At 44.7% G+C, this 23,278-nt stretch overlaps 1 protein-coding gene and 2 long non-coding RNA genes across 4 annotated transcripts; 1 reads left to right on the forward strand and 2 right to left on the reverse strand.

Moving 5' to 3' along the window:
- Positions 1 to 1,162: 1,162 nt before the first annotated feature.
- Positions 1,163 to 4,541, reverse strand: LOC140595353 (uncharacterized). The gene is made up of 2 exons (XR_011996903.1): positions 4,439 to 4,541; positions 1,163 to 1,608 (listed from the first exon to the last, which is right to left on the reverse strand). It is a non-coding gene; the product is annotated as an uncharacterized lncRNA (long non-coding RNA).
- Positions 4,542 to 10,496: 5,955 nt separating this feature from the next.
- Positions 10,497 to 16,220, reverse strand: SRSF6 (serine and arginine rich splicing factor 6). 2 transcript variants are annotated; one of them, XM_072735808.1, is made up of 7 exons: positions 15,981 to 16,114; positions 15,605 to 15,753; positions 14,611 to 14,878; positions 14,141 to 14,265; positions 13,793 to 14,001; positions 13,494 to 13,577; positions 10,497 to 13,399 (listed from the first exon to the last, which is right to left on the reverse strand). In XM_072735808.1, exons 1-3 carry the CDS (start codon positions 16,085 to 16,087, stop codon positions 14,727 to 14,729), a joined length of 408 nt encoding a protein of 135 aa, XP_072591909.1. In that variant the 5' UTR covers positions 16,088 to 16,114; the 3' UTR covers positions 10,497 to 13,399; positions 13,494 to 13,577; positions 13,793 to 14,001; positions 14,141 to 14,265; positions 14,611 to 14,726. The 2 variants fall into 2 exon arrangements, with proteins under 2 accessions (XP_072591909.1, XP_072591908.1); XM_072735807.1 differs by lacking the exon at positions 14,611 to 14,878 and having other exon boundaries at positions 15,981 to 16,220.
- A 25-nt stretch (positions 16,221 to 16,245) lies between these two features.
- Positions 16,246 to 22,609, forward strand: LOC140595352 (uncharacterized). The gene is made up of 2 exons (XR_011996902.1): positions 16,246 to 17,447; positions 22,288 to 22,609. It is a non-coding gene; the product is annotated as an uncharacterized lncRNA (long non-coding RNA).
- Positions 22,610 to 23,278: the final 669 nt, after the last annotated feature.

The following is a 23,278-nucleotide window of genomic DNA, read 5'->3' on the forward strand; positions in this document are numbered from 1 at the left end:
CGTCTCCCTGCAGGGCGCGGGGCGCCGAGCGCGCGCCGAGCCGGATCGCGGGGCGCGGGCCGGGCCGCGGGGGCCCGGGGGCCTCTCCCCCTGCAGCCGGGCCGCCGCGCGGGCGAGGCGGGTGGAGATGCATCCACGGCCGGCAGCGCGCCGCGGGCCGCGGGACCCGCCGGGCCGGAGGGAGCGCCCGCTGGGCCCCCGCTGCGTGCTCAGTGACAAAAGAGGGGGCCGCGCTCCCGCACGCACAGCGGCCCGGTCGCCTTCCCGCGCCGCCGCCACACCCCCCGCCCCCCGCGAAGGGGCTCCGATTCCGACCCCACCAGGCGTAAAGGGCAGCATCAGCCGCGCCTGCGTTTAGACGACCCTATGGCCACGGCTGCAGGTGTGACCCGGACGACATCACCGTATCCTCCTGGCGCTCCATTTCTCCATTTGTAAAGACTTACCTACTTCGTGGCCACGGTTCCCGTCGTGTTGCCCTGAGCAAGTCACTGCTTCTCTGCGCGTCAGTCATTTCTCTGTTGCTGGTTCTTACAGCACAAAATACCTATTTACAAACATCACAAGCTGTAGCTTCACATAGATCTGTGTGATTGGAGAGGTTGGAAGACTGCAAGCTCCAAGAGTTTCTGTATCCTTAGTGCCTAGCTGGACACTGAGTGGGTGCTCAATAAATACCTGCTAACAATATCTTGCATGCGGATGAAAACAGGGCAACTCTTAGTATAGCTTAGACCCGAGCCCCCCCCCCCCCCCCCCCCCCCCCGCCGCCGAAAAGATTTAACCTAATCCCTTATTTTAACGGAAAAGGACACTGAGGTCCATTTGACCTAAGGTCATGGCCACGGGTCAGACCTCCAGGCTTCCCACTTCCAGTTCAGATGAAAAAAGGATTCCTAATTAATTGCAGGCAAATTCCCCCAAATTCTGATTGTCAGGTTTAAATTTATGCAGACTTTATTCTGGTTGCCACGCCAACGCATTACATGTGTTCTTCCTTGCTGCAATGTCAATTTTTAATCACGTCTCATATTATTGGGAACAGAACTGCATCAGTTGAGGACGCTGGTTGCCATAACAATGGAAGTCTCTTTATACACACCGATACACACACAACCATCCACTCTTTTTTTTCTCTCCTCTCTACCCAGACTGCTTGTTCTAGATTTTCCAAAAGGTTTATTTTAGGTGTTCGGATTACAAGAAAGTGATGAAACTACACAAACACATGGCTTCTCAATTACAAATGCATCTTGCAGACAGTGATTCAGACAGACAAGTGGAATCTGAGCTAGCAGGATGTAGGAACCAACCAACATGAGTTGCTGAGACATGATTGTTCTGCCGGTTAACAGTATGAACAGGTGGTCCTGATACTTTCGATGGTCTTGCTTGCCTGATGGGGACGTCAGGAATGGAGAGCTCCTTCTAAGCTGGTGTTTTCTGGGGGAAGTTGTCTCTCTCATAGCCAGCATTTGTTCTGCTGCTCCAGTATGCTCTCAGGAGCATGGGAGCAAGTCCAGTTCTTCCCTCTGGTGACAGACCCCTCTTCTGCAACTCAATAGCTCTCAGTTGTCTTCTCCAAGTTAATCTTCTACCTGAGTGGGTCTAAATTTGAAATGTTAATAGAAGCACTGGGAAAACTGTTTTAAGCAGCCCACACCTATTTTTACAGAATTTAATTCACCATTGGGGCAGTCTATGTATTTTAGGAAAATCATAAAATGTGCCCTTTGTGTTCAGTGTGGAAACACTTCTGGTTCCAACATGACAGATTTTACTAATAGGGAGCCCCTTCTAGCATAAACACCCCCAAAATCCTGTGTAAAATATTACAAGAAAAAAGCAAGCAAAGGAAGAAGAGTAAAGTCATGGCTGAATTTGCAAGAAAAGGTAACCAGCAGGAGTCAGAAACAAAAAGAGGGAAACAGAGCAATAGGGAGGGAGGTGGCCTGGTGTCTGGCTTGTCCTGAGGTGGTCATAGGGACTTCGGTTTCATCGCACACTTAATGGCAGGAGATGGGATCTTAAGTCCAGTTGATACTGGGAATAGAAACTGAAACCAGTATAGACTGGACACCTCCAGGTGTGGGCTCCATAGGGGGAAAGGCAAGGGAGACCCAAGTTTCCAAATAGAATCAGCTTCAGGTCCTGCTCTCCCCCAGGGCATGGGTTTACATTACCCAGAACATCAGATATTGACAAAATTTTTATTTGATTTTGGGAATGAAACCTTATGTTTGTAACTGCTAGAATTTGTTTCAGTGAGGGCCAGAGTCTCAGCTATTTCCCTTAACTCCAGGCTGCTAAATATTGGAACCTTGTCCTCAACATACTGGTAAAATTCCACTTAGGAAGACACTGAGGAACCTAACAAAAAAGAATCACTCAATCACGGGTATCCCTGGGTGGCTCAGGGATTTAGCGCCTGCCTTTGGCCCAGGGGGCGCGGTCCTGGAGTCCCCGGATGGAGTCCCACATTGGGCTCCCGGCATGGAGCCTGCTTCTCCCTCCTGTGTCTCTGCTTCTCTCTATGTCTATCATAAACAAATAAATAAATCTTTAAAAAAAAAAAAAAGAATCAAGATATGTTCATATTCTGTTGTTGAACAAATTAGTGACTTAAAACAGCATAAATTTATTACCTTGTAGTTCCGGAGGCCAGAAGCCCAAATTGGGTCTCAAGGTATTTTATTTCCCAGTACCAAGGACTTTCTTCTCAAAGAATTAGCTTGTCAGTGGGGGGGAAAACATCACTCAGGAAAGGTGGTCCAAGAACCTGAGGTCTCTGTACAAGCCATTATGTTGCTTTGCTTTGGCTCTATCTGCTCCAGGCCATCTTCTAATTTCATTTATCAGACACCTACATATCCTACTGCATTTGGGCTGCTAGAAGAGACCACCATAGACTAGACTAGATGGCTTACAACAGAAACTTATTTCTCACAGTTCTGGAGGCCAGAAAATCCAGGATTAAGGTGCTGCAGATTTCATGTCTAGTGAAGGCCTACTTCCTGTCTTTACAGCCAGCCATCTCCTTGCTGTGTCCTCACATGGCAGAAGGGGCAAGGGAACTTTCTGGGGTCTTTTATAAGAGTGCTAATTCATTCGTGAGGGCTCCACCTTCATGTCCTAATTACCTCCCAGAATCCCTGCCTCCAAATACTATCACACTGGAGATTGGGCTTCAACATGAATTTAGGGGGAGATATGAACATTCAGTCCATAGCACTTCATATCCCATAATCAGCTGTTTGGAATGGGGTTGCTAGGGACTTCCTTCCAATCTCCCTTCTTCCACTTAAGGAACACATTACATTGGCTTTCTGATACAAGGCAGGTACTTGGGCAATGTTGGCCATTATGGGGGTGGCAGAGTGCGTGGGTATCGCCCTTAGAAGTTTATCTACTGAGAGGCAAAAATAAAGTTCTTTGGTGTACTTGTTAACTCAAGAACCTCTTCCTGGCTTTGATGAGCAAATGAAAAAAGCCAACTTTTACAACTTTGCTTGAGCAACATCAAGTAAGTGTAAGGTTTTATACTTTATTGAAATAGGAAATATTTGTTATATTAGGGTCATGACAGGAAACCTAGCACACACTTTGAAGAGAATTTAATAGATGGTGTTTTTAAAGGTGTGGGCAGGTGGTTGGAAAATCACAATTGTTAACAAAAGACCACGGGGGCTGGGGAGACAGTGCTTAAAGAGGAACAACATGTAGAAGGCACTATGCCCTTCCGATGAGGGCCACCACCCGCCTGAACTGCACAGGGAGTTGTTGAAAGTATTCCAATCTTTTTTTTTTATTAAAAAGATTTTATTTATTCATGAGAGACACAGGCAGAGGGAGAAGCAGGCTCCATGCAGGGAGCCCCATGTGGACTGGATCCCAGGACCCCAGGATCACGCCCTGAGCTGAAGGCAGACGCTCAACCGCTGAGCCACCCAGGTGTCCCAAAGTACTCCAATCTTAATTTCTCCCATATCCTATTGCAGATCCCTAATGGCTGAACCTAATCAGAAATCAAAGGGCAAAGCAGTGTGTGGATAGAGCCAATGGAAGTTAGCTCCCTGGGGCTTAGAACAGGCAGAGAATGGAGGGGTGGTGGTATGGGAGGGGCCAAATGTCAAGTATTTATCTGTTAGGCAAAAATGAAATAACCTCCTAAGTTTTTCTTTTTCATACATCTGCAGGTTGGTGGATTTAGGGTGAGCTGTTTTAAGCTGTAGGTGGCCGAGGCTAACAGCCAGCTTGGCCCCACCTGTCTCATCTCCTAGGACTAACAGCCTGATGCTTTTATTCTCATGGTGATGGCTGAGATGCCAAAGACCAAGCCTAGTGTGCCAGTACTCTTTAAGCCTGTAGTCATGCTGCATGTCTCCCATGGCTGCACTAATTTCCATAAATTAGTGGCTTCAAATAAAAATGTACTTACAGTTGTAGAGGTCAGAAGTCCAAACGAGCTGAGGGGAGGTTTAGCCTGGAGAGGACCTTCACAAGGTCAAGCTGTGGGTAGAGCTGTGCTTCCTCCAGAGGCTGTAGAGAATTTACTTTTATTGCCTAGCAGTCCCTTCTGTCTTCAAGGCTGGTAGGGTAGTATCTTCTAATCTGATTTTGCTGGTTTTCACATCAACTTTTTCTGACCTTTTTACCTCCCAAGCTTCCTATTGTGATTACACTGGGCCTATAAGGATAACCCAGGATAGTCTTCCCAGAACATGTGACTTTAATTTAGTCACATTTCAAAGTTCCTTTTACCACGAAAGGTAATATATTCCCAGGTTATAGGGTTGAAAGATAGGCATCTTTGGGGGAGGGGAGGGTAATATCTAGTCTACTAAATAGGTCATACCTGCCAAAGTTCTACTGGCCAAAATCAAGGGACAGGAGGTATTCTGCTAATGAAGGGAGGGTTGGGTATACAAATATATGTGGATCTACAAAAGAATCTGGCAAGGCATGCATGTACTTATTAGATTTTCTTCATTTGACAAAGAGAACACAAGCAGGAGGAGCAGCAGGCAGAGGGAGAGGAAGAAACAGGCTCCCTGGTGAGCAAGGAGCCTGATGCAGCACTTCATCCCCAGACCCTGGGGTCATGACCTCAGCCAATGACACTCTTAACCGACTGAGCCACTCAGGCGCCCCTGGCAAGGCCTTTAATAAGTGTTTATTGAATGTGAGTTTGGACATTATGACTCAGGGTATTACGCTGATCAGCTTATTACTAAGTCACAGCCACAGCTATCCATGCTTGAGTTCTTACTAGGTCTGCAGGAGAATGTCATCCAAAGGTGGACGAAAGCTGTTAAGATCTTATTTCCTCATTCCAATTATAACGCTGTTGTGTACTTTACAATCACACTGCAATTTAGACTCTGAGTTTCCCTCTATTCCTGTTATCCAGAGCAAGAGGCCACATTATTTGCTTTAAACTCTCTGAAGAAGCAGAAGAGGTTCTTACAGGGATGTTAAAGTTTCCTCACTCCTTTGCCAGAACTGACCCAGAATTCAGCTGAACATCTATTAGGGCAGGGTGTCCACACACTACTTGCTCTGCTCTGAGTAAAGTTTCTCTGTAATGCTGTCTCTTACTAGCAGGCTTCACTCTGTAAGAGGGACCCTGACCAACCAGAATACAGGAAGAAGAGAGAGATGGCTAGTGGCTTCACTGCTGCACCAAGTCAGCTGAGGGGATGTTTAGCATGCAAGCCCTTCACAAGAGCAGAAAGTAGTCTGATCTGGAAGGGGACTGAGAAAGACCCAACTAGAAGCAATGAACACCCAAGGGCCCAGATTGTGCTTGCTAAATACCCTTTCAATACAGATAACCAGGGCTTGTTGGAGCAGGTGTGGGACTAGAAAGTTGAACCTGAAAATCATACCATACTAGAAAGCAAGGAAACTGGGGTAAGATTATTTTAGGGCTGCTCTGAAGGAACTCAAGAGGCAACTTGCATGGACTTCCACTGACTAAAGGTAGAACAAGGTAACACCAATAAGGAAAACTGCCATGGACTGAAAAATGTGTTTCAAATCATGGGTTATAGGGGTGGTGGAAGGGGAGGTGGGCGGGGGGGTTGGGGGTGGGCGTGACTGGGTGACGGGCACTGAGGTGGGCACTTGACGGGATGAGCACTGGGTGTTATTCTATATGTTGGCAAATTGAACAATAAAAAATAAATTTATATATAAAAAAATCAATCATGGGTTCATGGTTTAATGAATCTAGGCAAAGATCATCAATGGCTGCCAATGATAAAAAATACCCGTGTATTTTTTGGGAAGAACATCTCCCCCCACCAGAATCTGATAAAAGCCTCTAAAATGGGTCTCAAATTTGAGCATGCACCAGAATCACTTGGAACACCTGTGGCTGGGCTCCACTTAGTTTCTGATTCAGTGATCTAAGGTCAGGCTTAAGAAACTACATTTTAAACAAATTCCCAGATGATGCTGAGGTTACTGGTCCAGGCACAATTTGAGAAGCACTGTTCTCAGGTCTAGAACATGCTAAATGGTATCAGGAGGATGGAATTAGCAAAATCAAGACTGAGAAACTACTCATGACCTTCAACAAATATACTGCAAAGAACAAGAGATTAAGGAGACTTAAGATGTCTTTTAGAGGTGTACAGTGAACTACCTTCCGCTTGAGTGTCTAGGGTTCTTTCAAAATTACCTGGAGAGGAAGCATGTAGTATCCAGTAGGCTCATCATACTATTCTTCTAGCTGCTGTCTACAATCTTGTAAAATCAAAGGAACAGCAATGTATTTAAATAGTACACTCAAGACTGTTTAGAATAGTGATAGTAGTGGCCACTTTAATACTTGAGCACCATATTCAGCAACTCTGCTTTGTCTACCCTTTCCTCAACTGGCTAGAAGAGTTTTAAGGTTTGGCGATTTATAGAATGTTTTACTAAGAGCAGCTAATCTTTAAGGAGTGACTGCCAAGTGCTTTGATAACAGCATTTATCCCCACAATACTAGAGGGCGCTGTTTCCTGAATTAGGACAGAGTTCTTTTCTATTTGATCTTTTATCCACTCTCCTACTTTGAATGGTAATGGAGTACAATCTAGTGCCAACAGAACTCCCTTCAGCAGCTCTTAAATTTGGAAATGACTGGCTCTCTCCCTAAAAACAAGAACTTTAACCTTATTTACGACTCTCACAGGAAATACGAATTTACAGGTTATTACAAAATGACTAGACATGATGCACTGACAGTCCTGTCTCATTCTCATGATATTCCTGCTAAAAATGCAGTAATGAGAAGACATCAGGCAAACCCAAATGAGGGAAATTCTCTAAATAATTGTCCTCTACTCTTCAAAAATGACACAGTCAAGAAAAAGGCTGAGGACCTGGTCCAGATTAAACGAGACCAAAGAACAGACAACAAAGTGTGGCAAATGATCCTGGCTAATATAAAGGACATTGATGGACAATTAATGAAACAGAACTATGGACCATGGATTAGAAACTACTTTATTGATGCTATTTTCAGTAGGCACTGTAATTACATGAAGAGAATGTCCCATTCCTAGGAAATAGGTTTTAGGGATAAAACAGCAAGACTTACTTTCATGATTGAGGAAAAAAATATGTAAATGAAACAATTATAGAAATAATTAAGAGAGCGTGAAGACGATATACAGCTTTTTGTAGGGGATTTTCCTATTATCAAAATAACACATTTTTTTTTAACGCTTTAGGACTTCTAGGAACTGAACCAGGATTTAAATCCTACCCCTGCTTAAAAATCTTAATTCTACGACTTCCTTAGAAATAATCAAAATAGGGACGCCTGGGTGGCTCAGAGGTTGAGCGTCTGCCTTTGGCTCAGAGCGTGACGGGAGTCCCGCATTGGGTTTCCTGCATGGAGCCTGCCTCTCTGTATGTCTCTCATGAATACATAAATTTTTTTAAAAAGAAATAATCAAAATAAGTATAAATAGATGGACATTAACAGTAAACAAAGATTTAATTACAAATCGTTTCCTAGTGTTAAGAGCTGCAATACTATTACTTGCCCTTGTAAAATTCAAGTATATGCTAAAACTATCTGGGGAGTATCTATTTTTCCAGATGTCCTCTCCAGAAGGATGCACAAAAAACTAGCCATTTTGGCTTCCTCCAAGGGGTCAAAGGTGGAATTTTGCCTGTTAAAACCCTTTTATATTTTATCTTCTGACTTTTGAAGGAACCATGATTCCTTTTTTTTTCTTTTAAAGATTTTATTTATCCATTCATGAGATAGAGGCAGAGACACAGGCAGAGGGAAAAGCAGGCCCCATGTAGGGATCCTGGGACTCCAGGATCATGCCCCAGGCCAAAGGCAGGCACCAAACCGCTGGGCCACCCAGGGATCCCCATTCTTTCTCTTTAAGCCCAGAAAGTTAATCACTGAGGTACCTGGATAGCTCAGTTAAGCGGCTGACTCAGGATTCGTTTTTTAATTTATTTATTCATGAGAGACACAGAGAGAGGCAGAAACAGAGGGAGAAGCAGGCTCCGTGCAGGGAGCCTGACACAGGACTCGATCCCAGGTCCCCAGGATCATGCCCTGGGCCGAAGGTGGCACCAAACCACTAAGCCACCTGGGCCGCCCTGACTCATGATTTTGGCTCAAGTCATGATCACAGGTTCCTGGGATTGACTCAAATTGGGCTCTGCGCCCAGCATGGAGTCTGCTGGGGGATTTTCTCTTCCCCTCACATATACGTGCATGCTCTAAAAGAGATAATTCTTGGGGTCCCCGGATGGAGTGGTTTAGTGCCTGCCTTTGGCCCAAGGTGTGATCCTGGAGTCCCAGGATCCAGTCCCACATCAGGCTCCCTGCATGGAGCCTGTTTCTCCCTCTGCCTGGGTCTCTGCCTCTCTGTTGGTCTCTCATGAATAAATAAAATCTTAAAAAATAAAATAGATAATTCTTAAAAAAAAAAAAAAAAGCTGATCACTTATTAAGTACTTTAATGGGGGCCCATCTGTGGGCTGTTGTAACATCATCAAGCAAATCTAAACAAGCTATTGAGGACCTAGAAGATCAAATGCACAATCCCATCAACTCATCCTTTTAGCAAATAGAAGCATATGTAGTGCCTAACATAGATCCATCTTATTCAAGACTTTGTATTGCCTTAAATTCAAACTTTTTTTTTTAAATTTTTTTTTAAATTTTTATTTATTTATGATAGTCACAGAGAGATAGAGAGAGAGGCAGAGACACAGGCAGAGGGAGAAGCAGGCTCCATGCACCGGGAGCCCGACGTGGGATTCGATCCCGGGTCTCCAGGATCGCGCCCTGGGCCAAAGGCAGGCACCAAACCGCTGCGCCACCCAGGGATCCCTTAAATTCAAACTTTAATGTGTAAATTGAGAATCACAAGGTACTAAACTATGTAAAAACTCTATATTCTTATTGTTTGATAGGAATATTCAATGTAGTATTTTTAATTACAAGCCCAGAGATTGTAGTATTTTAGTTACAAGCCCAGAGATTACTTTGATAGAACAATGTTGGTACTGAAAAAACGTACCTACTATATATATATCCACTCAGGAGTATACTACTCAGGAATTTAAAATAGCAGATCTCTAGGTTTTAAGTAAAAAGTTGCAGAACACCACTCATGGTAAGAACAGCTTGTTGGAAGGAATAGGTTTTAGGACCAAAAGTCTGGGCAGAAACAGGTACTGTTAACAGCAGCCACCTTAATCAGTGAGCTCTAAGGAAAGATACTTTGTTCTCAAGAATATATTACTTTCTTAATTAAAATTAAGTCAAAACATAAGAACAAAACATTCAACTGCCATAGGACTGAAATTAAAGTCGGATAAACATTTTCCGTAAGTAAGGTAAATACAAATGTGAAGTTTCCTAAACGTGAACTGCCAAAGTTTAGAGTGCTCAAAGTCTAAATTAAGGAAATTAGGTGAAGGAAAAGGTGATTAAAGTTTCCTAGTTTTCCTGAGAAATAACTGTTATGGATAATGTTCAATTTGTTATAACAGGTAAATAAATTTAATGTGAAAAAAAGCGGGACAAGACAAAAAAGATTTAGTATGCTTTATCCTTCACAGTAGCAGATAGTTCTTATTATGGCACTGTTCTAAGTACCTTCCACATATTAACCTTTATTTTTTGAAAACTATTAAAGTGTTCTCTACACCCAACCTGGGGCTCCAACCTACTACCTTGAGATCAAGAGTCACATTTCCACTGAGCTAGCCAGGCACCCTACCATCCCAACTCCTGGCTCACTCTTACCGTTTAATGGGTAACATTCAAGCACAACAGTTAATGACTTGCCAAAGATAAACCATTCACTATGCTGATCCTCAACACAGGTCTTGAGGAACTGAAAACAAGACCTTTTTCTCCTATGCAAGTCAGGAATGGCTTGTCAGTGGCAAGTTTAGTTCAAAAAACCATCTGCCAAATATCTGGCATTAAGTGGGAATACACAATAAATTCAAAACAAGCCTTTCCCTCAGTAAGCATTTTATTGAGGAAATAAAGCAAAAAATGGGTTAACAAAGTGGGGAAGATACCAAGATGAAGGTAATTAACAACACAGGACTGGAACATAAATCACAGGAACTGGTAGGACTCAAACTGGCCTTAAAGGCACTATGGCGTGTCAATCAACACTATCAGGTAAAGGAAGGGGAATCAAGATGCTGCTTGCTTCTTTTTGCTCTCAGTTTCATACTCTAGCCACAGATGTACACGTGGCATGTTGTAGACTCTCAGATTCTACTCCAAAGTTAGCAAGGAACTAAACATTTCAGTCAACTCTGTTCTCAAGTAGGCCGGTGTTCTAGTGCTTTAGCATATCTAATGATGTAGAGGTCCACAGGTAAGGACTAGGATTAGAATTTCAGTAAGTTGGTCTTTGCTATTATCAGAAAACTTATGGGTGCAGGCTTTTACCTACCAAATACCCACTTTGGGGGCAGCTAACAGTGTAGACAAAACCTGCCTATGATCATGTTATGTTACACTAACACAAGAAAACCCAGTTGAAGGATGATTACAAAGTCAAATTTCACACTGTGATATTCCCCCCTCTTCCTTTTTAAAAGGCTGTGGTTTTAAAAGCTTTTGTTTTTTCCCTGAAAACAAGAGAACTTTGGTCAAAGCCAATTCTCAAACCAAATTTTGAAAGGCAGCTGGAGATGCGCCTCTTCAGGTAAGAGTTGTAATTTCTGTTCTTTCAAGTAAAGCAAAATAATGAACTAGGATTGCAGACACCAGTGTCTACTCTCAAATCCAAAAAACCCCATTTTTCAGATGAATATTTACATTTAGAAGAAAATAAGGTCATGGATGAAGCATCAACCTTTTGGGGCACTGTAGTCCTAACAGTAAGCTCTAAGATTTTATAATAGGAAGCCCAAAAATTTCTCAAAAACAAGTCTTTTCACTCATTATCAAGTATGCCAAACTACTCTGACACCTTAAATCTTTTACTCAATTTTTTTTCAAGCATCCTCATTTTATCAGGTGCCTTCTGGAATACTTGAACCCACAAACCAACTCTAGATTACCATGCTTTCTAGTCACACCTGTGGCATGATGAACACCGTACCACCATGCCCTCCTATATAGTACAACCCAGCCCTTGATACCTCACAGTGACAGCTCCTAGAAAATAAAAAAGCTGAGTCAACCTACATCTTGGTTTCAAACCAAGGTTAATGAGTGCTTTTAAATGAAATTAAAGTACTTGAACAAAAGATAAAGTAATTCATTTCTTAAACTGCAATTTCCACTAATGAGGCCTATAGATATATGAACTAACTGGTTACCCAGTAACGCCTATGAATTTGCAGTGTAATTTGGCTTCCACAGCATATTATTACACTTCATAAGAAAGTACAGAAAGTTTAGGGTTTACCCATGTAAATTCTTTTCAAACCAACCATATGTTGGAAAAGTTACAAGAATGATCTAACCAATTATCACATAACCTCATCAACTACAAAGACTGATTGTTGGGTAGAATTTTAATCAGCAATTGATTTACCAAGCAACTTGATAAGTGCCTGTTAAATGTAATGATCTGCCAGCTTAGAAAATGCAGTATTTGCTTTTCCACTTTGAACAAGAATATGCTAAATTTCCAATTGAAGAAAGGCTACTTCCATTTTTATATAACAAACATTAAAGACCATAGAACCATACTCTAACAAAACACTTATCACACTAACCACTTCCAGAAAGTGGGATAACTAGGCTAAATGGGATCCCAAGTTGTAAGAACTACTTCAAGAGTTCAATCGAATTTGTTTGAAAAGTTTCATTTAAAATCTACCAATTTAAGCAAAATCATGTAATTGACTACAAAATACTTTTTATTTTTAACTTAACTCAAAGGGGCAGATAGGACTTTGGCAAATTTGATTAACAGCACAAAATGTTATCCAAATTGAATAATTTATTGCTGGTCTGAGGCTTGCCTTCTTTTACATTTACGTAGAATTTACATTTTGTTTTCACAAAAAGCAAATTATCAATATTTAAAGGAATTTGATAGTGACCTATTCAATAAGGCAATCATCTTGGTAGCAAATTTTTATTGAAATCTTACATAACTCAAGCTTTATAAAAAGCCAACATAATTGAAAATCGGGATCTCCCTCTAAAGCCTTAGGTATTCAAAGCTTGAAACGGTTAATTTAAAAGTAAGCAAACAAAACAACAAAACCCCTGCAGCAGATCCTGCTGAAATACTTAAAAAAAATCTAAATGAGCTTAATCTTTACAAAAGTTATTTTAGCTCAAACGCTATAAAATCAAAGTTATCTTAATTCTACAAAGAAGGGAGAGGGTCTTCATGCCACCATTTCCTTAGAACCTCATTTTTTTTTCCATCAAATTTGGCCACAAATCAAATTTCTGTGTGCCCCCATTTTCAGGAGATTCCTCTTGCAGAAGAGGCCAAGTACAAACATGGAAGAGTAACTGCCTAAGCAAGTAGGAAAGTGTTCCATAATAGTGTGCAAAGAATGTAGAGTTCTAGGTTAATCTCTGGAACTCGATCTGGACCGTGACCTGGACTTTGAACGAGATCTAGAACGGGATCTTGAAGCTCTTTTTGGTGGAGGGGACACAGAACGTGCTTTTGAGGGTGGAGCAGGAAGGGGAGAATTTGAACGAGACTGGCTTCTTGATCTAGACTTTGACTTTATATCACCTTTTCCATTTTCTTTGGGGGAACGAGATCGAGAGCGAGACCTGCTTCGAGATTTCTCATACTCCTTAGATCTGCTTCGAGAGCGCGAACGGGAGCCCCGATCAGACTTGGGCTTAGATTTGCTTTTTGATCTAGATTTCCTGCCTTTTGATCGAGAACGTGATCGACCTTTGCTCCGAGACCTGGATCTGGACAAGAAGAGCCGGATTTTTTTTCAGTACCTTGGCAGAACATACAAGTGCAGTAACATTCAGAAAAATGACCTTACAACTTATTACTTACCGGGAGCGACTTTTTGAGATACTTCGAGATCTACTGCGGCTGCTCCTACGACTCCTACTTCGTGACCTTCTTCTAGACCGTGACCTATAACCAGAAACAATACAAAAATCTTAATCTCAATACATCTCACAGCTCTTTTATGTTGTTTACCAAAAAAATACACAAAATGTAATTGTTTACTATAAAAAAAGACTAAATATTGAACTAATTTCAACTAAGAATCAAGTCAAATACTGCCATTTGATTTTTCTTTGCTCTTGGCAGATACTGTTTCCTTCCTCTCCCAATTCTTCAATTACCTTGATCTGCTTCCAGAGTAAGACCGCCTATGGCTCGTTCGTGGTTTATCCTCAATGAGCCTAATATTTCTGCCATTTATTTCTGTACCATCCAGTTTATCCAAAGCACGCTTCATGTCAGAGTAGGAACGGAATTCAATCACGCCCTCGTTTGTGCGTTCTTTATGAGCATCCGCATAGGTTACTTCACCTGCTTGTCTCATGAAATCCTAAAAGAGCAACAAGAAGGGTTAAACCTAGAAATGTAGAGATCTACATACTGTACTTGATTCTTAGAGATAAAGTAAAACAAAGGCCTAACTTTTAAACATCTGCCGTATCATCTTTATCTCAAGTTACAGCACATACCTTTAAATCTTGCCAACTGCAACGACTAGAAAGATTTTCTACAATAAGCCTGAATTCTGTACGAACAGGTGGTCCATATTTGTCTCTGCCAGAGGTTCTCCGACTGCTGTATCCACCTCCACCACCTTTATCACATGAAGAGAATAATTAGATGCTTTGTAATGATAGGGATGCATGTTTTTTGAAAGTTAGTACAAACATATCAACTTTTATTTACTGGAGTAGGACTTTGCTATTATATTGCTAAACCTTCGATACAGTTGTGATTTGCCATAAATTAAATTAAGGGCAAGTCAAATAGACTAAATCCAACTAAACTTCTCCTACAATCTGTTAGAGAGTGACTGCTCCTTTATTCAATTTACCTCGCTAAGTTTTATTTTACAGAACATTGTAAAATATAAAACTTAACTGATTACATGCATTTCTACATTTTACAAAAATGTTTACTAGTTACACTAAGTACTTACATCACAGTGTGAGGTTTTTGGTGGTGGTTTGGCCACAAAACACGCAAGGTAACAGTCACCTAGTTCAGATTAACCAGTTTTGTCTAACCCTTGGAATCCTCACCATCACCCTGCGTCTAATGGCAAAAGGCTGCTGTCGTCATGGCTTCCGGTAAGGTCAGCCAAAGGGTCATAGGGCAAGGGTCACACAATGTATGGAAAAGCCAAGGCCAATCAGGAAAGGCAGTCATCTTAGCCTCAGTGGACACAGCCTCAGCCCCATTGGTCACTTTCAAATTGAAACATCAAGGACTTGTTAAAAAGTTTGAATTCAACATGCAACAATTTCAACATCAAACATTTCACATAACCAAACCCCTCCCGCCTCCTCCCAAGAACATGCCCCAACTATTTCAAATATAGCATAAAGCTTATTTAAGTATACTTTGTGGTACTATACCACATTACTTCGAAATTTTCTTTGGCCCCCGCCAATTTTAATAACTCTAAGACCTAAACTTTAAACCCCTCCCCTGACCCTACCCAGCCCTCCACCCCGCCCCGCCCCACCCTCCACCCGGCCTGCCCTTACACTTCTACGCTAACACATTCACGTTTCTAGCTAAGGCACTGTCAGGTAAGCGAGGGGGATACAACGAATACAACCATGCCTCACTTCCTCCGTGGGCAGAGCCCACGACAGTGCTGACAGGGGCTCAAACCACCCCCCTCCCAACCTAGCAAAAACCAAAAACTAAAAGGATAAAATTAAAGAACCCTCCCCCCGCCAAACACCCCAACCCTCGCTAGGCAAAACCCACAACCCAATCCCCGCGCTCCGGCGTCCCGTGGCTGCCCCGGGCAGGCGTGAAGGCAGCGGGGCCCGGGGACACTGCAGTCAAAGGACCCGCGTCGCCACGCCTGCCCGGGTTGGGAGGCCCCACCCCGCCCACCCTGGCCTGCGCCCACCCCCCAGGGTCCCAAGGACGCGGAGCGCGCGGGGGGTGGGACTCACTGCGGCTTCCGTAGCTGTAGCCGTCGCGGTCACGGCGCGGGCCCCGGGCGTGCTCCACGATCACGCGCTCGCCGCAGAGCTCTTTGCCGTTCAGCTCGTAAACGGCGTCGTCGGCGTCGCGGGAGTCCTCGAACTCCACGAAGCCGTACCTGGGGGCGGTGCGAGGGCCGGGGCCCGGCGGGCGTCGTTAGGCCGGGGCCGCGCACGCGCGCGCTCCCACCCCCCCCCCGCGCGCGCTCCCGCGGCCCCGCGCCGCCGCCATCTTGGCGGCCCTGCCACGCGGCGCCGCGGCCTTGGCCCTCTTCCGTCCGGCGGGCCCCGCTGCCGCCAGACCCAGGGCGCTGCGGGCGGAAGCGGGCGCCCAGGCCCGACTCACCCATTTTTGAGGTCTATTTCGAGGAGGCGGCCATAGCCACTGAAAAAGCGCTGGATGTCCTTCTCCCGGACGTTGTAGCTCAGGCGTCCTATGTAGACGCGCGGCATGTTCGTGGCGGGCAGGGGCCCCAGAGGCTGGCTATCGAACGGCGGGCCGCAAGGCGAAAGCCGCGGTGCGGGTGCGGCGACGGCGAGAGCCCGAACACGCGCCTCACACCGCAGCGGCGGCCGAGTCCAGCCACACAATGGTGCGCGCGCGCCAGGGCTACGCTATAAGGGCGGGCGGGCGGGGGGCGGGGCCGGCGCGTGACGTCAGCGCGCAGCACGTACCCTCCCGCGCTGGAGCCCTGGGCTTGGGGGTGACTTGCGATCCCACCGCCCGCGAGTTTCGGGGAGGCGCGGTTCTGCTCGCTCACACGGTTCTCAACACCCATCTTTGTAAACGCAGCGCCCCGCCGCGGAGCCACGGACTTGTCTCCTAATTTGCACTTTCTAAAAAACTTCTTCCGGTGATCCTCCCGGGACAGGCGCTCGGGAGGCAGGCTGGGGGGGGCTCTCGCTTTTCATTGGTTCCTGAGGTTGTCGTAATAGGCCTCCGTGGCCTCTGATTGGCTCCTGAGAGCGGGGCAGCTCCTCCCCCCCCCCCCCCCCCCCGCCGTGGGTTCACGCTCCGCTTGGCTGGGAGCGCGCGCTCCGATACTGTTGGTTCGCTGGTTTCGCGGGATCGCCCGCTGGAGCTCCGCGGTCGCGGTGGCCCGGCCGGGATGGTGTTGCGAGCGCACAGCCCTACTGGCCTCCATCCCTGGTGGCTTCACTCAGAGCCGTTATCAGCCTCGACCGCCCCGCGGCTGGGAGCGCTGGCCGCTGGGGTCACCTGTAGATTCCTGTGTACGTGGTCATTCCACGCTCGCCGTGCGTGCTCGCAAAGAGAGCCTCTGGCCCCAAAGGTCGAGCAAGACCTGACAGCCCTCCAGCAGACGTGCGCTCTTTTTCTCCCTGGGATGGAGAGTCCGGTGTGTCCCAGCGCCATCTCTTCCCCCAACAGGTGGGAAGGCACCTGTTCTATGTGGCAGAAATTTACATCTTTTTTTTTTAGTGTATCACTAGAGTTGCTTATTTATTTGTCTTTATTAAAGATTTATTTATTTATTCAGAGAGAGAGAGACACGCAGAGGGAGAAGCAGGCTCCATGCAGGAAGCCCGACGTGGGACTCGATCCTGAGGTCCAGGATCACACCCCGGGCTGAAGGCGGCGCTAAACCGCAGGGCCAGCCTGGGCTGCCCTATTTATTTTAAAAGATTTTTATTTATTCATGAGAGACACAGAGACACAGGCAGAGGGAAAAGCAGGGAGCCTGATGTGGGATTCGATCCCGGGATCCAGGATCACGCTCTGAGCCAAAGGCAGGAGACAAACCGCTGAGCCACCCAGGGATTCCCTAGAGAACTACATGAAAACTCCGAAGGGGTAAGTTTAAGTGGAGAGCAGAAGGCCCTCGTGTATTCTGAGACTTGACTACAGGAAAGGAGACTGGGAATGAGGGAGCAGAGAGGTGGGGAAGGAACGGAGAGCACCGGGTCACAGAAGCCAAGAGAGGAGACAGTATCAGTGAGATAACACTGGCTGTTCAGGTATTCCCGAATATTCCAGCTCTTTTTGAGTGTCCAACCTTGATATTCTTCAGCTGGTGGAAAGAGGGCGATTTTGCTCTCCAGGGGACTTTTGGCAAAGTCTGGAGACTAGCTGGTTGTCCAACCAGAGGAGAAGTGTTAATACTGGCATCTAGTGGTAAAGGTTATTACTGTCTGTGCTTAAAGCTCCATAAATACAATGTAAGGTAGATCTTTAAAAATTCGTGGGATATACTCAGGGAAAAGAGAATTGAACAGTGAGACTTTTTCACTCATCAAATTGTCAATATTTTTTAAATCGTTAAAATTCATCATGGGCAAGAGGTGAATTAGGAAATGGCACTGATACAGTGCTGGTTGGACTGAACGTTACTTTTGGGAAGGTAATGGTGTAGTACTTATTAAAGGATGGGGAATGGAGTGTCGCCTCCACTCTTTGTAGTTCATGTGCCTGAAGAGAAAGATGCAGCTGATGTCATCTCTGCTTCCTGTCACCTCTCTTCCCAGAGCCCAAAGGCTACTCTTTCTTCTTCTTTTTTTAAGTAACCTCTACGGCCAACGTGGAGCTCAAACTCAAGATCCTGAGATCGAGTCACACACTCCACTAACTGAGCCAGCCAGGCACCACCCCAGCCCCCATTGGCTACTCTTTTTTTTTTTTTTTAAGATTTTATATATTTATTCATGACACACACACACACACACACACACACACACACAGAGGCAGAGACACAGGCAGAGGGAGAAGCAGGCTCCATGCAGGGAGCCCAATGTTGGACTCGATCCTGGGACCCCAGGGCTGAAGGCAGGCGCTAAACTGCTGAGCCACCCAGGGATCCCCCCACCATTGGCTACTCTTAACAAAAAAAACCCTAATGCACCAGCTACAGAAGAGGAGACAGTCTCAAGTATCATCACTGAAGGGAGTGTTGGGCCATCTGTGCCTTCTGTGAAGTCTTGATGTCCTAATTCACCTCTGTTGATATTTTGGAAGAACAACTCAAAGGAGAAATGATAGATGTATGTATAGCATAGGAGCTCATTTCTTTAGATATGTACAATTGTGGCAGATAAAGATCACTCTACTGCTCATTCTAAAATTGTGAAGGTAACTGCAGAAATCTGTTAGCAGGAGAAAGAGAGAGAGTGACCTTAGTCTGCTCCAGAAGGGAGTTTATAACTTTGAATCCACAATTATTCAGATTGTAAAGGACAGTTTAGGGCACGTACTGTGGTTTTCAGTTCCAAGTACTATGTGATTTGAAGTGGGTATAAACTGGATTCTGATAAGTTTTGCTGTACAATGTCTGAAAATTTTAACATTCCAGAAGCTGTCATCCCAAATGGATTTGGGTGAACATGGCAACTCAAGTGTGTTTACATGGAGTGGAGTGAATGTAGCAGGGATTGCTGCAGAGATACAATTCAGGAATGGAAATTTTCAGGGGCATAGTTTGAAAGAGATGGGAAGCAGAGGATTGAAAGAGCCTCAGAAGTGATGAGATTAAAGATACCTTCCAACTGCAATATTGAATTGTCGCCAAAATAATCCAAGCTCCCTTTTTAACATTTTTTTTAAATCTTTATTTATTTATGATAGTCACAGAGAGAGAGAGAGGCAGAGACACAGGCAGAGGGAGAAGCAGGCTCCATGCACCGGGAGCCCGATGTGGGATTCAATCCCGGGTCTCCAGGATCGCGCCCTGGGCCAAAGGCAGGCGCCAAACCGCTGCGCCACCCAGGGATCCCCCAAGCTCCCTTTTTAAAAAAATATTTTATTTATTTATTCATGATAGACATAGAGAGAGAGGCAGAGACACAGGCAGAGGGAGAAGCAGGCTCCATGCAGGGAGCCTGATGTGGTACTCCATCCTGGATCTCCAGGATCAGGCCCTGGGCTGAAGGCAGGCGCTAAACCCCTGAACCACCCAGGTATCCCGCATAGAAATCTTTTTGATAAGAGGATTAGTTTGTAAAATCTTAGGCCCTAGGATGATAATCTAGCAATGAAATACTCTGTAACCACTAAAAAAAATATTAGATTTATTCATTTAGCAAATATTTATTGGTTGCCTACTATGCACCAGCCACTGCTCTTGGCATTGGGAATATAACAGGGCAGCTATGTGTCAGAGTTTGTAAACCACCACCTTAGGCCAAATCTGGCCTGCCACCTATCTGGTAAGTAAAATTCTGTTGGAACATAGCCATACGCACTCACTCAGGTGTAGTCCATGTCTGCTCTGGACTGAACAGCAGCAGTATTGAGCAGCTACAACAGAGATTGTCTGCCCACAGAGTCTCAAATATTTACTAGCTGGATCTTCACAGGAAAAGTTTGCCTACCCCAATCCTTGTTACGGACTTACAAAGATACCTATGATATTGTTAAGTAAGAAAGGCTAGTGATAATATATGGATGATTGCATTTTAAATAAACCACAATAACCACCTCAACCCCTCAAGCCCCAACACTTTATGAGTTTATATGTACATGTTGGGTTGGGTTTGTGGTTATCTTTGAGCATCAGTGAGGGTAGGTCCGACATAATCATATTTCTGCTAACTTTCTCTCAGCATTCCTAACTCCTTCTACCTGCCTCTTACTGTGCCTTGAATGTGCCAAGCACACACCCACCACAGGGCCTTTGCATTGAATGGCTCCCTGTACCTGCAGCTCTCTTTTCCTGTGGTTTGTTTCCTCCTATCTGGTTTCTGTTCAAACTCAACTTATCATTACTCTGACCACTTATTTTATTTTACACTTTTATATTTTATTTTTCCCCAGCTTTGTTGGGATATTATTAACAAACAGCATATGTAAGTTTAAGGGAGAATATGTGATGCTTCAACACATATGTTGCAAAATTATTTCTGCAATAAGGTTAGTTAAGACCTCCATCCTCTCATGTAATTACCATTTTTGTGTGTGGGGTGATAACACTTAGGATCCACTCTAAACATTTTTCCAGTTGTTAATACAATGTTAATACAGTGTTATTAATTGTTAATTATAGTCACCATGCTGTACATTAGATACCCAGGGCTTATTCATCTTATAGCTGTGAGTTTGTACCATTTGACCCAAATCTCTTCATTTTCTCACCCTCACAGCGGCTGCACCAATTTGCCTTCCCATCAACAGTGCAAAGAGTGCCCTTTTGTCTGTGTCCTCACCAAGGCTTGTTGTCTCTTGTCTATCTGATAGCAGACATCCTCATAGGGCTCAGGTGCATCACCTTGTAGTCTGCATTTTAAAATAGCACTCCTGGAGATGCCTGAGTGGCTCAGTGCTTTAGCACCTGCCTTTGGCCTAGGGCGTGATCTTGGAGTCCCAGGATCGAGTCCCATGTCGGGTTCCCTGCATGGAGCCTGCTTCTCCCTCTGCCTGGGTCTCTGCCTCTCTCTGTGTCTCTCATGAATAAATAAGTAAAATCTTTAAAAATAAAAAATAATAAAATAGCACTCCTCCTCTACACTCTCATTTTTCTTTACAGAACTTTCATTACTTTACATACATTTATTTACTGTCCATGCCCACCCCCGCTAGAACGTGAGCTTCATTAGTTAGCAAAGGTATGATGTCTGCTTCCTCTCTGTTCCATCCCCAGCGCTGAGGAAAGTGCCAGCCATGCGGTGAGGGCTCAGTGAGAACACTGCTCTGGCAATTGTTCTGAGCTCGAGGAGTGAAGTTCTCCATTCCGCAGATACCATTGCTGAAGGGCTCATCAGGGCGTGCTGATGGGATAGATTCCTCTTCCTTCTGGCTCAAGCCCACTCACGTCTGCTGCCCAGATGCTCAGACCATCCGCAGGGATGCTCATTCCAGATCCCCCATTTCTTTCACCCAAACTTATGCAGATCAAAGATTCTGGTGTGGCCAGAGAGCCACAGGAATTCTCATACATTGTCAGTGGGAAGGTCACAGTGCAGTCACTTTGAAAACTGTATGGTGATGTCTACTAAAGCTGTCTAAGGCTGAAAGTGTGCTAGCTAGCATCTAGCCTTGTGACCTAGTAATTCAGTAAGAAAATGTGTACATATGCTCTTCATAAGGAATGTACTAGAAATTCATAGCAGCATTATATATAGCAGCCCTCAAACTGGAAATCACTAAAATGCACATCAACAAGAGAATGGACAAATCAGTTGTGGTTTATTCACACCACACACTACTGCACAGCAACAAGATGGAACTACAACACACAGCAAAATCAGTGGATCTCATCCCGTAACCGTCTAAGCAAGACCCAGAGAAATCCATGCCATCTGATTCCCTGTCTGTAAAACTGAAAAACAAGTGAAACTAGTCTATGGATTTAGAAGTCAGATGGGGGATGGTGACTAGAAAGGGGGCTTCTGGAGTTCTGATAATACTTTGTTTCTTGTTACACACGTGTGCCCTGTTTGTGAGAATTCATTGAGCTATACACTTATGATTTGTGTACCTTACTATATGTTTGTTGTACTTCAATGGAAATTTTTTTTTTTCCAATGGAAATTTTTGTAAAAAAAGGATGCTCACTCTCAAAAAAATTTGTAACTTACTTGACCTGGAGCCCTCTGGGTTGTGTTGAGGACTAAAGCTTTTGAGAATTTGATTCATAATCTTTGCCTATGAGAGTCATTTTGTCTAAATCAGTTAACTATTTATTTTGGTTTTGTTTTCCAATTAGGTTTCTAAAAACGAAGCGCTCCTTGACTGGGAAGATGGGGCTCTGTTGCCATCTGGTGGCCACTGGCTTGACTACAGTGATGGACAAATTCCACTTGATGCCTCATCTAAGTCTCAATGAAGCTCAGAGAGAGGTCTTTGAAGGTCCCTGAATCTAAATCTTCTGATTGTCAAGACCTTATTCACCCAGAGGTTTTCTGGCCCTTACTTGAATGTCTCCTGTGATGGAGAGTTCACTGCCTAACAAGACACCCAAGTCCATTCTCAGACATCTCTCATTTTGAGTAAATTCTTTATAGAGAATAAAATATCGCTCCCTTGAATTGTCTAGTCACTGGTCCTGGTTGTGTTCCTGAGGCTGTTCAAATGACCACCACACCTAGGTCTTCCAGATGTTCAAGTCCTCTCTTCTGGCTGAATGCCTGCAGTCCTCCAAACATCTCTCCTGGGAACTGCTTTCAAGTCTGTTTGTCATCCTGGCTGTTGCTGACCAGCCTGTGGTCAGACTCATTTGTGGCTTTCTTCAGCTGTGGCCTTCAGAGCTAACCTTGCCCCCCTGGTCTTGCCTGCACTTGCCTGCTATTCTCCACACCAGTTAAGAGCTGTTGGCATAGATGGGGTGGCTGGTGTGTAATTCCTCACTCAGCCCTACCTCTCTTGCTGCATGGAACCAAATTGGGATTCTGGAATAGCCCATTTGTGGCAAATACTGTTTGCCTTGAGAATGGAAATAGATGAGGTAGCAGAATGGAAACTCAGTGCTTATAGGCAGATAGGCTCAGTTCCTGGGGCAGCTGGGAGACAGAAGTGTTGAGGAGGAAAGTCGTAGTTGGCCACAGGTCAGGTGAAGAGCATGAGGCCATGGGGAAACTCTGAAGACAAATACTGCAGAAACCATGGCATACTTTAGGGTATACTGTGGTCTCGATGCTTGTCAGAGTCCAGTGGGAGGCAATGCTGGGCTCTCCTCCCAGATCTCCCCCCCCCTGAGC

Source organism: Vulpes vulpes, chromosome 14 (assembly GCF_048418805.1).
Source record: "Vulpes vulpes isolate BD-2025 chromosome 14, VulVul3, whole genome shotgun sequence".
Lineage (NCBI taxonomy): Eukaryota > Metazoa > Chordata > Mammalia > Carnivora > Canidae > Vulpes > Vulpes vulpes.

Bases quoted from the DNA above. Each gene is read 5' to 3' on its own strand.
- SRSF6 (XM_072735807.1), bottom strand. From the start codon at position 16,087: ATGCCGCGCGTCTACATAGGACGCCTGAGCTACAACGTCCGGGAGAAG. The intron at 13,578-13,792 runs GTAATTGAAGAA...TTCTGGTTATAG, and splicing joins TACTCTGGAAGCAGATCAAG to GTCACGGTCTAGAAGAAGGT. The intron at 13,400-13,493 runs GTAAGTAATAAG...CTTCTTGTCCAG, and splicing joins ATCTCAAAAAGTCGCTCCCG to ATCCAGGTCTCGGAGCAAAG.